Source organism: Centruroides sculpturatus, unplaced genomic scaffold, assembly GCF_000671375.1.
Source record: "Centruroides sculpturatus isolate CEXI.00-Female unplaced genomic scaffold, Cexi_2.0 scaffold190, whole genome shotgun sequence".
NCBI classification, from domain to species: Eukaryota; Metazoa; Arthropoda; class Arachnida; order Scorpiones; family Buthidae; genus Centruroides; species Centruroides sculpturatus.
In genome coordinates this window covers 228,512-243,718 of record NW_019384543.1, presented here as the reverse complement: position 1 = coordinate 243,718, position 15,207 = coordinate 228,512, and the positions used below count along the sequence as shown (strand labels likewise).

General features: G+C 32.3%; 1 protein-coding gene across 1 annotated transcript in view; it reads right to left on the bottom strand.

Moving 5' to 3' along the window:
- The window catches only part of LOC111623415 (signal transducer and activator of transcription 5B-like), a 106,716-nt gene that overhangs the window by 70,855 nt on the left and 20,654 nt on the right, over positions 1-15,207 (bottom strand). Inside the window, exon 2 of the mRNA XM_023365987.1 lies at positions 927-1,060. Within this exon, the coding sequence (XP_023221755.1) occupies positions 927-1,054 (128 nt within the window). The 5' untranslated portion in view covers positions 1,055-1,060. The remainder of the gene's footprint in view (positions 1-926; positions 1,061-15,207) is intronic.

Here is a 15,207-nt window from a genome sequence, read left to right as displayed (position 1 = left end):
AAGAAAACACATCTCGCTGAGTTTCTTGGTATTCTTCATTTGAGAGTTCTTGGAGTTCTTCTGTCGTCAGATCAGTTTCAGGTTCCATTATGAGCTCTAAAATGCTCTTTATTTCTCAGATGTGATTTTCATGACTCCATTAGCAGCTTGAGACTTCTTGATATGTCTTTCATATCGAAGATTGTGCCTACTGTAGACCTGTTGAAGCCATTCTGCCTAGCAATATTAGACATCTTGTGCCCACTTTCTACCTTGGCTATTAATCTCTTGCTTGGTTTCTATGGTGAGCACAGTTCTTGACACTCCTCTTTTTAGGCTCCATAATATTATCAGTTTCTTTTTTAAATAAAAAGTTCAGAAAAGCACTTACAAAAATTCAGAGAACAGAAATCAACTAGCCCACAAAAAATTATTTAAATGCAAGGCCCGGATGAAATTCAAAATTTTGTATTAAAACGTTAACGAATATCTGATGGGACAGTTAAACTTTCACCTTTCATAAATAAACCCAGACACAAAACTTAACAAGTGCCTGTCCGACAGTCTCACGAATACTATAAAAAATTATTTCTCAGAAAGGTAAACTAAAAGCTGGAATTACAAGGGGGAGTTTCAAAATTCCAAGGAATATTATACTATCTGATCGGTATTGGGTTGACGTCGATGTTGACATCTCCCGCGCTCCAAAAGGTTTTGAATTGTTACCTGAAGACAAGGGAAAATCAATCGGTATTTGTTATTTTCCATCACTTCTTTTTATGTTTGGTCAGTAAAGTGTTTGTTAACCGAACATGTGTTCGTTGTCTGATCATAAATCTTTCATGAAAGTGTTCATTATCCGATTTGTTCGCTATCCAAACTGTTCGTTAACTGATCACCCACTGTATATTAAGTATATGTAATAAAACCAACAATTTTTATTTTACCATGGTTTCTCTTCAATCCATTGTGCCAAGGCAAATCTTACTTCAATTGGAAAATGGTCACCATATACTGTATGCACCTGTCTCAGTGCATCTCCTTGTAATTGCTTAACTTTTGCCCACAAGGCCATTTAATTCTAAAATTATAATAATTCTAAATTACTTAAAAGGAAAAAAATATGGTAATAATTATAGATTAATATCATGTAACCAAACAATGTCTGTTTGAAATATTAATAAAAATGCTTGTATTTTTTGTTTAAAATAATTTTATGCATCAAAATATTCACCTTTGCATTGAATTACACTTTCTCAACAGGAAGGCAGTTTGAAAATACCGTTTTTATAAATAATTTGAATGACTCTGGAAAAAATCTGTGTTTAATGGACATCAAGGAGTATTGGAGTCAAGGAGTATTGTTTAAAGCTTCACAGAAGATTTTAACAGTTAGCAGTTACAAAGAGTATATGCCAAATTAAGGCTAAACTTGCCCATCTGTGTCAAATCGTCAAAGTGTTTTGGTTTTAAAACAATGCTCACCCACACGGACAGATCTAGATTTTTTGGAGCCAAGAGCTTATTGAAGTCCAATGGGACCCCACTTTTTGTCAATAATGATAACATAATAATACAAATAATACTATAAATTATTATAAACTATTTTTATGATACAATAAGTGCTCATTGTTAATGAAAAAGTATTAAAAATGTATGATGATAATTTCAATTTTTGTCAGCCTTTGACACTTGGGGCTCAAGGCTTAAGTCCTATTAGTCCCTATGTAGATCTGCCCCAGCTCACCCACATGTTGAAGAAATTACAAGAAACAAAATAATGCAATTGGAATGGGAACTTTACCTCATCCTTCCTATTCTATTGACATACACTGCTGGCCATTAAAATTGCAACACCAGGAAGGAATGATCATATGAACGTCAAAAATCACATGAAAGGAAGAAGAGGTTGGGATATGCAAATTATTAGTATTTCAGTGCATTTAGACAATGCAGAGGGACAAACGACATCTGAAGCACTGCATAAAAGAAAAGTTGTGCAGTGGATTTCTCATTCAGAAATTGCTTTGTAAGGTCGGGGTTTCATCAGAATATCGTGTTATGCTTCGAATAAGAAGAAGAAATGCTTACCAGCAAGTGTTGGAATTCGATAGAGGCAGGATCATTGCCTATCGAGAGTGTGGATTATTGTTCCGTGATATTGCCACACGCACTGGTCGAAATCCAACTACTCTCATGCGAATATGGAATCAATGGGCTGCTGAGGGTCTTACTGAATGGCATGCAGGATCTCAACACCCTCCCATGACTAACATCCAAGAGGACAGACATATTGTAAGGTCGGCCATGCAAAACCATACAACCACATCACAGACCATTAGTCAGGAAATAAGCTTGTTTGCAGCACGTCCAGTATCTGCTTGTATGATGCAACGACGTTTGCAGCAGCGTGGACTGTCAGCACGGTGACCATTACTTCAGCTTCCCTTGACAATGCAGCAGAGAGAGATGGCAACTCTGGTGTGCCCAACGACAAAGCTAGATACAGGAGTGGCACAATGTCGTCTTTTCAGACGAGTCCTGGTTCTGTGTGTAGCATTCTGATGGGCGTATACGTGTCTGGAGGCTCTGAGCAGACCACTCGTCGCCTGCTTGCATTTGATATTGGCTTAGGGGCCCTGCATCTGTTGTGATAATATGGGCAGCCATTGGGTACATGACACGCACATCTCTAGTTCGGATCGATGGTAATTTGAATGCAGATTGGTATATTTCTGACATCTTACATCCAGTGGTTGTGCCCTATCTTCGAGGCCTGCAACATGCCATCTTCCAACGAGATAATGCAAGACCTCATGCACGTCGTGTTCTGACCTTCTTCAATACAGAGGATATTCAATTGTTGCCCTGGCCTGCACGGTCTCCACATCTCTCACTAATTCTGTGGTTCTTAACCTGTGGTCCATGGACTACATGGACCACTGGTGGTCTCTAAAAGCACCTGAAGTGGTCCGCGAAGTTATCCCAAAATTATTAAATAAATGACAATGAGTTGATGACAATGCGCAGTATGTCAAGGTTAGAGCCGATAGTGGACTGGGCTGGGATATGGTGTGTAGTCAGGAAACATGAAATTGGAAGGCACTAGCAATAAATTTGCATTTGAATATAAAATCAGTGCGTTTATTGCTAAAATCAACCTATGGATCAGCAAAGTCGAAAGAGAGAATTTTTCTGCGTTTGATACATTGAACCCAATTATTGATTGACAGTGTGCTGAGATTAAAGGACAAATACAAAAGAACATTACATTCCATTTGCAAAGCTTGAAAAATGAATTTAATCACTATTTCCTGACTACAAGGACAAAGGTATTCAGAAACTGATTTGCAATCCTTTCATAGTCAACATTTCTGACGTGCCAGATGAAATACAAGAAGAGTTAATTGAAATGCAACATGATAGTAACTGCAAGGATACATTTGAGACAGGAATTAACCTTAAAGATTTTTGGAGCCAAAAAGCTATTGTCCTAAAATTCCCTTCCCTAAAATTCGAGAAATTGCTTTACAGTACCTAACTTTATTTTCAACCACATATTTATGTGAGCAAGGATTCTCAGTGCTTTTGATAATTAAAAATAAACATCGAAATCAGTTGGATGCCAGTGCTGACATGCGTTTGCTTTCAGTAGCATTGAACCAAGAATTCAGCAGTTGGTAAAGAGTATGCAGTCACAAAAATCACACTAAAATAATATAATTAATGTAACACTTCTGCAAATAATATAATACTCTTGGTTCTGAATAATTTTCTACGTGTTTAATTTATAGAACCTTATAAGAACCTATATTACTGTCAAACAGCTCATGGTCCATAGCAAGACAAAAATTTTGATAAATGGTCCCTCATCACTAAAAGGTTAAGAACCACTGCACTAATTGAAAACATCTGGTCATGGGTTGCTGAGAGACTGGCCCCCGCCACCCTGTCCTGCTAATACAGTTGATGAAGCATGGCATAGACTTGAAGCAGCATGGAATGAGTTGCACGTTTTGTCATTCAAGCCCAGTTCGACTCCATGCTTAAACGGATAAGGGCTGTTTTAGCCACCAGGGATGGCAACTGTGTCTACTAATTTCGCGCCTCTGTAAACCCCCAAACTGCTTGCAAATTTAATCATTTTGTCTTTATGCCATACTGTTTATGTACAATAAATATCTTTTTTTTATTTGCTTTCCTTCTTGGTGTTGCAATTTTAATGGCCAGCAGTGTATATTAATTAATCACCCTTAAAAAGTGTTCTTGGAGTGATCTCCTCACACAAATGGCACTTGAAAAATTGAAAGTCTTTTAAATATCTTTCTCTTCATTCCTATAAAGTCCTCAGCTTCACCTCTGAATCCATTCTTCATTAAAAATATATATTAATAAAATATTTAAAAAACAAATGGAGTCAGATAATCTGTCTTTACTCAAAAGACAGATTATTTCTGGTTTTTTAAATATTTTATTAATATATACTAATCAATTTATCACATTTTTTTATCTTTGGATAATCATATATGTGGAAAATAATTCACAAATCACACGGCTATAAAAGAGGAAGTAACAATTTTTATTACTAAAAATGGTATTTTCAAAAAGCCCTCCCATTAGGAAAGTAATTGAATATAAAGATGAATATATTGATGAATAAAATTATTTTAAACAAATAATACAAGCATTTTTATTCACATTTAAAAAAAATGACATTTATTTAGTCACTTGATTTCTTTTATTTTAAATTTTTTCAATATAGAAATAGTAATCAATTTAACAAAATATATTCTGAAAGATATCAATGAAAATGTCACATTTACTAACCAAATAGATTTTTTGTTGGTTACTTATACATTAGAAGTTAACTAATTTCACAATTTGGTTTTATAAATTACAGCTTAAATTAGACTATAAGCCAATCAGATTATTTAACAGACTATTTTAACTATTTATAAATTTAAAATAGCATGTTAAATAATTCAGTAGTTTGGCTTTACAATTTTTGAGTAAGCAGAGTTGTCCTCTAGAAAATTTAATAATTTAGAATTAAAAGTTACAGGTAATTCTACAGATGCTAGAACATGAAACATTTCAGATTCTGAAATATTGGTGCCAAATTAATGAACTTCAAATGTATATAAATTAAATTTATATAATTACTCTAATTAAAATTCCTACTAAACAATGGCTTTGCTTACCCAAGATCAAATTTGAAAACATTAATTTTAGCCTACAACAATAAAACTAATAATATTTAGTAAAAAACAAATATATCTGATAATGTTTGCTACTTGATTTGAAATCAATATCAAGTTAATTGAAGTATATTCATTACTGCAAGTTTTTTTATTATAGATTTTTTCATTTTTCAAAGTATAAAATTTACCAAAAATGTTTTGATAAAATTTTATATTTTGAAAAACTCCTAGATTTTGTTGTTAATGTTAATATTTCAACAGTTTTTAAAAAGAATATTAATGACCTACTGGCTGTTTCCAACTTATATGTTAGATGGGAATGAGCTTGTGAGCTTGATGGAGAAGTTCAAGGAGAAAATGCCAAATAAATGAAAAGCCTGAACTTTTTAGATTAAAAAACCTGTCAGTAACATTAACAACTAAGATAGTTTTATTGAATTTATGAAAGTGGATAATTGGGAGAAAAAAATATATTAATTCCATAAGCTCAATATTTGCCAGTTATAATTTAAAAATCAATATCGCACGTCGGTTCAAACCTCATTAGTAACGATAACAATTGAACCGAAGTGCGATATGCCATATGCACGCTAATCTCACCAATGGTGGTGATTAGTGGGATCCCTCAAACTTTAAAAATCAATATTCATAAAACTGTTATTATGCATTTCTCTAAAATTCATATCCCATACTGTCCTTCAATTAATATCAATTCAATTAAATAAATTACATTAAGTGTCTTCATGATCTCAATGTCATATTTGACAAAAAATTAATCTTTCATGATCATATTTCACACATTAAAACTCTTGCTATTAGACAAGAGATCATCTGGCACTTCTGTAAAACCATCTCTTCAAATTCCATCTTCAGAACTTTTTTTTTTTTTTACAAATTTTCAGTCAATTGTGGATTACTGTCTATTCGTCTTGGACAATGACTGCCCCCATACTTATTTCACAACGTACTATCCAAATTATATAAAGTTTATTCTTTGATATATAAATTCTGTAATCTCCTTTATATGGATAACCCTAATGTTGCTAGAGTTTGCCTTAGTCTACCCAATCTCTCCATCATTTGAAATATTTCAACTGCATACTTTGTTACAAATATTTTAATGGTCAACATCAAATTACTGGCTAGGTCTTCACATTCTCGCCATAAGAACTCACAATACTTCCTGTTTATTCATCCCTTTTTATAGCCTTTCCATTTCATATAAATCTTATTTTTTCACATAGTTTCACATATATTTCCAGTAGAATAGTATTTATATTGCAATTTTATCTTTTATAAAACTAAGTGTAAATCCATTCTATATAATATACAATGTAATTGTTATTTTTTCCTCCAAGTGTTATTTTTACCTTGTTCTTTATTTTTGTTAATTGTTTTATTGGAGTTTTTATCTTTATTGTGTTGAATTGGGGGGGGGCAGAAATCAACTGTCCTTAACATTTCCAAATGTAGATAAATAAAATATGGATGTAGGATAAGAATAATATTGGAGTCAAAAACAGGAGTCTAAAGAAGGTAACGAAAATGATCATTGGGGTTTACAGTCTGGACACTGCTTTCAAAACAGTTTAAAAGGAGCAGGAAAATTTCTGGGTTAAACAATGGAGAATGTTAAATAATTGCTATTAATTGCTGTAATTTTTAACAAATGTTTTATTTTAAATAGTAATGTATCTGAAGAAAGGTTATAGGATAAATAATGATATATAAACCCTCTGAAAAAGCAGTATTTTGAGTAAGTAATTTGATTTGGGAGATGTTTTACATGTTAAATGCATAAAAAATAGATTTCTATTTTCCAATTTTGCATAAGACGTATTTCAGAAAGGAACTGAAGGATAATATGAGCCATTTATTTTGAAAGTGGGGCAAGTCCATTTTTGAAAAAAAGGAGATAATGGTAGTTATAGATAAAACTTGTTATGATCTTTTTATGCTTAAACAATTTATAGTAAAAAAAAATTCAGATTCTAGTATTTGGGAGATGGAAGTTTTAGCTCTTAACAGTATTGAAAATATGTTTATTTTGAAAGTGGTGCAAGTCCATCTTAGATTGAAATTATTTTTGACCGCATATATTACATCAAAATTTAGCTCCGGTTGCTGTATGGTGAAGCAATGTGGCCGTTTGACATCATGTCTGAAATCTAGGGTGTTTCTATCTACAGTCTGTTTCAAAATTATAAACACACCCAACATTTTTCAACAACAACAACATTAACTATAGTAATGTATTTATTATATTAGTATGTTGTTTACAACATCAATTTAAACATTTTCTGAAAGTTTTAGAGCAATCTGACAATTACAGAAAAAATGATCACAGATTTTCAATTTTTGAGTGTTTCAAAAGTATAAACACAGGTGCATAAAACTAGTATAATAATTTTTTTTTTAATTATTGGTTTAATTGAGTGATACTTCCCTCTGGTGACAACTATTATTAAAAACATGGTGCCAATTTTAAATGGTTTTTGTGATTTAAACCAATGCCTCATGGAAAAACACTAACAGAGTTGGAAATATGTGAAATTTACCAACAAAAAGGACCAGGACAATCTCTAAGACAAACTTTGGCAGCTATAAATTGATCCACATGTGCTGTGAGAAATGTGTTAACTTAGGGTGAATATTATGGCAGAAATAAGCGATGTGAAAGGCCTAAACTCCTTACCCCTAGAAACGAAAGAAAGGTTTTTCAGCTACTGACGGTCAACAAGTTGTCTGTCAGAGAAGCAGCATCAACATTGCCAATTGCAGTTTCACCAGCAACTGTATGGAGATGTATGCATAATCATAAAAATGCCAAATTTACAAAAATGGCTGCCAAACCAAAATTAACACAATTGCACAAAACAGCTAGATTAAAGTGGGCCAAAGACAAGATGACATGGAAAGGGATGTGGAAACAAATAGTCTTTTCAGATGAAAGAAAAGTGGAATTTGGATGGACCTGACAGTTATAGTCACTACTGACACGATTTGAAGAAGAATGAAGTCACATTGCACAGACAACAAGGTGGAGGATCTGTGATGGTGTAGACAGGATTCGGATGGGAAGGTAAAACTGATATTGTATTTATAGAAGGTAGATTGAATTCAGAAAAGTATCAAGAACTATAAATAACTCCTACAAGCACACCGGGTTGTATAAACAAAATTACGACTTACTTAAGCCTGTAACCGATGCAAAATCATAAAATATTAACGCACAAACGTTTTCTGAACACCTTCCATGTTCTTCCTCAGGTTTTAAAATTTTGCATAATGATTCGTAAAGATTGATTTAACACCGGATGATGCAGAGGGGGGGACACATGACGTGGAAGGCTAGATTACTACATCGTATGAATAACGAGAGAAATTACATAATCATTAGAAGTTTGAATGGGACTCTGAACAACCGGGAACACAACCTGTACAACACATGCGCAATGGACACCAAGCATTCGAAATATCATCGTTCGTTTTTTTGAAAAATTTCATAGCGGTGTTCCAGAATATAAAAAATCCAGTTTTAAAACCTGAGGAAGAACACGGAAGGTGTTCAGAAAACATTTGTGTGTTAATATTTTACAATTTCGCATCGGTTACAGGCTTAAGTAAGTCGTAATTTTGTATCAAGAACTGTTGTATCAAAATTTAATAACTTTTGGATCACTTATTGGGGGATAAAACTAGCAATTCCAACAGGATAATGCTGCCATTCATACATCAAAGTAAACTAAAAATTGGTTTGCTGAAAAAAAATTAATGTAATCGATTGGCCATCACGGAGTCCTGATATGAATCTGATAGAGAATGTTTGGGGCATTACAAGTCATCTTGTTTATGACCAAAACAGACAATACAATACTGTAAATGAACTGAAATTAGCTATCATGGATTGTTGGGAAAATATTAAACAAGAACAACTTCAAAAACTAGTAAAATGTATGCCTGATAGAGTATTTGAAATAATTAAATCAAATGGTGGACTACAAAATATTGAAACATCACAAATCGTTTTTTTTTGTGTACATGTGTTTATACTTTTGAAACACTCAAAAATTGAAAATCTGTGATAATTTTTCTTGTAATTGTCAGATTGCTCTAAAACTTTCAGAAAATGTTTAAAACTAATGTTGTAAACAACATACTAATATAATAAATACATTACAATTGTTAATGTTTTTGTTATTGAAAAAAGTTGGGTGTGTTTATAATTTTGAAACAGACTGTATCTATCTTTGATATTGAAAGTCGGTGATTATACAATATTTCATAAAAAGTATATCTTAATTTTGTGTTTCAATAATAATAGGTTTACTTCCAACACCGAGAAATATAAGCAGAATATGTTATGTATTGAATCAAGGCTTCCACAATTTTCATAATGATGAAGTTAGTATGTATGTTTGGTATAAACTATAGCATCCTGAGGAGCACAAGAAGTGGCATCTTGCTGTTTGAAGCACTTACAGACTGTGACAACCCAAACACACCTTATAGTGACATGTGCACTGGCCAAAATAGAAACATAAAGTTGGCCTTAATGTGGATGAAAATTGTTCCGACTGGTGACAATGAAATAAATATCAATGATCACAAATTTTTATTTTCAGGACATTCATTTTTACTGAACGATCGTGATTTTGGAGTGGTAGAAATGGCAATCCGGAAAGCCAGTTCCCGGATTACTATAAACTAATACGAAATTGTCAAAAACATACATTTTTAGTACATGAAATGAAACGAAAAAATTTTTTTCAACCCAACCTCTGGGGAAAGCAGTTTTAAAAAGAAACAAAAATACCAATGGAGAAACCGTGAATTGGTTAAATATATGCTGGATCAGATTTACAAGGGATGCATCATACAAAATGTTCTACAAAACTTCGATAGAACAAGATGCTGAATTTAAAATTATTGATTTGTCACCACAACGAGGAAGACCAAGTAATTTTGGAAATATAAAGTTATCTTTTCTGTATGAAAAAAGGAGATCTATTACATCTGAAAAATACAAGGACATGATGGATTTATTACCATATATACCTCTCATTCATCACGAATATTTTAAAAATGTTAAATCCTGAATAAAATTCATTTAATTATACCTATGTATAAACTGAAAATGTATAATTTCATTGAAATTCTTAATAAAACTGAANATCTATTACATCTGAAAAATACAAGGACATGATGGATTTATTACCATATATACCTCTCATTCATCACGAATATTTTAAAAATGTTAAATCCTGAATAAAATTCATTTAATTATACCTATGTATAAACTGAAAATGTATAATTTCATTGAAATTCTTAATAAAACTGAATTTTTTTATGTTATATTTTCTACTAGAATACCTATGTATTCTAGTAGAAAATATGGTTTGTTTCTTTATGTGTACTGTTGGGTGGGATAACACAAGTCACAAGTCCTTCTCCTATAACTAGCCAGTTCTCTTCTTCAATAATTAGGATTTTTCCTTCCACAGTCGTCAATACGACCTGAAAACAGGATCTGTTTTCTGAACTTATTTCTGAACTATCCAGTCATTGAAAATACGACTCCCAGTATTCCCACCTCGTCCATACACTCTGCCGTCCAGTTTACGAATGACCTGCTACCTCACTTCTCTTTTTTCTCCGGCTTCTGTTTACACCTTTGCTCCTGAAATTTCTAGAAACTGCTCATCCCACCCAAGGGACAGGGAATAGATAAGNCGACTCCCAGTATTCCCACCTCGTCCATACACTCTGCCGTCCAGTTTACGAATGACCTGCTACCTCACTTCTCTTTTTTCTCCGGCTTCTGTTTACACCTTTGCTCCTGAAATTTCTAGAAACTGCTCATCCCACCCAAGGGACAGGGAATAGATAAAGTTCTAGAAGAAAATAGAATAATAGAACAAAGGGTAGAAAGAAGAAACAAAACAAAACTAAAATTAATATTTACAAAAATATAGAGTACCGCCACAATAGTTTAGTGCAGTGTTTCCCAACCTTTTTTGTGCTATGCCCCACCTAAGCCTTTCTAAAATTCTTGTGTCTCCTAAAATTCTGTGTATAAAGGCTGTTATACACGGTAAGGAAATCCTTTGAGGATTAACCGTGATTTTTTTTTTCTATCTATCCATTTTTAAATAAAAATAATTCTTTATACGTTGGGAGATATTTTAATAAGTTTTGTAAATTACTACGTTCGATCCAGCCAGTTATATCCGAGTTTTTTTCGTCTGTTAAGCACATCCTTTGAGGATTTCCTTACCGTGTATACCAGCCTTAACATATACAGCGGCTATACGGTTAATTTAAACTCTGGACAAGTCCATTTTCAAATTGCCCTCCTTAGCAATCCAATTGCCCCCTGTGGGACATGAGACCCACGTTGGGAAACACTGGTTTGTGGCTAGTGTGACACAGGATAGCATAGATTACGTTTGTGTTTTTGGAGAGTGTTGAGTTAAATTAAAATAAAAACAATGTCGACAAAAAAGTTTAGTAGTGTAATATGGAAATATTTTATGATAGTAAATGATAAATGTGCTATTGCTACCTATCTTTAAAATTTCATATAAGTAATGAAATTCATTAAGATAAAAAATCCGTTAAAAGACCCACTAAAAAGTAATGGATACGGATCTTTTTTTACCCTCGGATATCCGGCACATCACTAATTATAATATGATTCCAGAGAGCTGCAACTAGGGCTCACACATACTTTGTTTCATAAACTCAGAAGAGTAGCTGTTTTAGTTAGACTTGAATGAAAAAGGCTTTTCTAGTGTGGAGTGATTTATTGATCATGAGAAAAATATGTCTTCATTTTTGTATTTTATGTCTAATTTTCAATTTATGTGAACATATATAGAGTACATAAATATATGCCATTTCTTTATTTTATTGTGAATTATTATTAATATAAACTTGATTGTCAAAAGTTGGTGTTTTAACAACTCATCAAAATAGATATACTCAAAATAGAAGATACTGTTGATAACATTGAGTGATATGGAATGGTTATTAATGTCATTTCATATCACTCAAGAAGTTGTCACCGATAGAAACTGAATCGCCTCAGACACTGAACAAACACGTGATCAGTTCCTTACCTGTTTTGGCAGCCATCTTGGTTCAAAAACAGCGCTCTCTGTCGGATTTGGCGCTTGCCAATACTTTGATTTTATTCTACTAGAAGCTTCCTAAGTCATAGGGGATATTCATGGTGTTATGCATTGATGTATAATTATTTACAAGAATAGTTCCCTTAAATTAATATAATAATTTCTATTTATAATATTAATATTGGTTTACATTAAATCAGCAATTTATTTTTACATTAAATTTGTCAAAAAATATGTGGATTATAGTGAAATGTGTACTGCTTGTTGAACAGTTGTGCTAGGTGACTGCAACACACAAGTTGTACATCAAATCCATAATTTTGTACTCATCTGAGAACTTAAGTGACTCTTGTAGTGCTTAAAAAAAGAGATTTGTCATTGAAAACTCTGCAGCTCTTTGTGTTTTTTATAAGTTAAATTTCTCTACTTAATATATATCATAGTTCAAGAAAATTACTCCTCCTAAGTTTATTGTTATTATTTAAATTTTATATCATAATACAACTGAAAATTATCAGTCTTTTTCTGATCTCTTAAATTTCCAGTTCAAGCATGGGAAAAGTTAGAGAACCCTTGCCAGCTTTTTTTTCTTAATTTTCTTAAAACAGATTTGGTATTAATCATATCAAAATACAAAATTCATATTAAAAAAGGTATACAAGTAACAAGTGAATCTTGATTGAAACAGTTTTGCTTCAACATCTTTTGAAAATTAACACTTATTTTTTGCTTATAAATTAACACTTATAATTTATTTTGCTACCCTTTTATTCTATAAATACAAACAATGTTGCTTTTGTTTAAATCTGATGATTTTTTTAAAATTCTACTTTAATAGATTTGTAATAAATTTGACACAGAATTCCAATTAACTTATAGTATTAAAATTCTGGTAGTATTGATAAGATTCATGTGATTTATACTGTATCTATAAATATACTAATAGAAACAAATACATATTATGAAAGATGAAACTGTTTCCTATACAGTAAATAATATTTATAGTCATATTTTCAAAAAGAATAATTTAATAAACTTAAAATATATGAATTTATAAAACTTTTCAAAATATTTAGAAAAATATTTGGATTTATAATATCAATTCAAATAAATATCACAACTTTTATTCCAATCAATCTTATAATTCAGCAAATAAACAAATCTAGATATGGAAATATGAAATACAATAATTTATTGCATTTAAAAATATATTTCAAAATCAAAATGTATAAATTTATAAAACTGCACTTCAAAAAATTCTACCAATTCAACACCTTTAAACATCCAGCAAATCGTTTTTTAACATCCAGTAAATCGTTTTGCTGGATGTTTAAAGGTGTTGATTTTTATTTATTGTGTGGTTCCAGTAAGGAAAGTATTTTATTCTACCAATTCATTTTCAAAACCTGTTTCAGTCTTTTGTCACACCCTTAATTTGAATACAGAATGTTAATAAACTAGTTCTAAGATTATTAAAAATTATTTTAAAATTTACTTAAGTTATTACTTTTTCAATTTTTATTGCAATGATAATTTTTATCATCATAAATGAAAAAATTTCAATTCAAATAACTTATTGAACTTCAAACATTGGCAATCTATATATATAAAATTACATGGCCTAACTGACTGACTAATCATCACCCAGAGTAAACCACTGAACCTAGAGGTGAAATTTGGTACACAGGGTAAAGCCTGGACTCCACATTACCTGAAAACAGAAACTCAAACAGAACTGAAACATATAGAGTTTTCGTTTCAATTTGACACCACTAGAAATGTGCCATCTGTTTATCAGTTCTGTAATTGTTGTAGAGTCAAACATGGACGACACTACGGATTTTGCCATGCTTTCTCTGCATTTATTATCCCTCTACATATAAAAATACAGTGGAACCCCGGTTAATGAATGTCCTGGTTAATGACCAAATCGGTTAACAAACTTATTTTGGAAAAATCTTGTCTTGGATAACGAACTTAATGGCTTTTTGTGTCAAATTTGTAAGCTTGCCGACTTTTAGGGAAAATTAGTTAATTGTGTGTCTGTGATGGTCTAGGGTCCATTCGTACATTGGTGGTGGCGGAGGAGACAAAGATGACAAGTATTTTACAGTGAAAATTGTTTATTAGAACGGGAATATGCTTACATATTTGAGGTAGTTGGAAATGGCTTATGTACAGTATTTTCTCTTGGCACTGAGGAGTGGTGTATCGCTGGTCCTACGATAGTGCAAGCTGATCAGTCGTAGCCCCAGAGCGAACGAGATGGGTTCGCTTGGTCACAGAAGCGATGGTAGGTGACAGAGCTGCAACAACTAGAGCGGTCCGCGAGACACAACACAAATTTTAGCAGGCATGACTTCAGGCTTAATCCAATGAAGACGACACAGATTAATAACCATAGAATTTTTAGGAAAACTGCATTTTGACCTTGAGATTCTGGGTTTTTTTAGTATTTCTTCCTTGAATCTCACCTTACGATTAGTCCTGCGTCCCATTCCTCACTTCCCCTTTGTCTCCACATGAAAATCGAAACCAGATCAGGTCACGAGAAAGGTTTGTTCCAAGGCATTTATTTGACACCTGTTCATCAACTCTGATCAGAGATTGTTGATAAACCTATAAGCCTTTCACTCATAATTTAGCCTATTGTTTCTGCTATCTGTCATTTTAGAACTTTAACGATCGTATGTGATGTTTTTATACTCGTCAAATCTTTCCTTTTTTCTGAAAATTTAACGTAGATCGACTGTTTATGAGTATGTTTTCCTATATTTTCTTTAAAGAAAACCCATTTTACAAATAAAATTACAAAAATACTGACGGCTAGAACGGATTAATTGTATTTGCATTAATTTCTATGGGAAAAATTGCTTCGGTTAACGAACGGACTC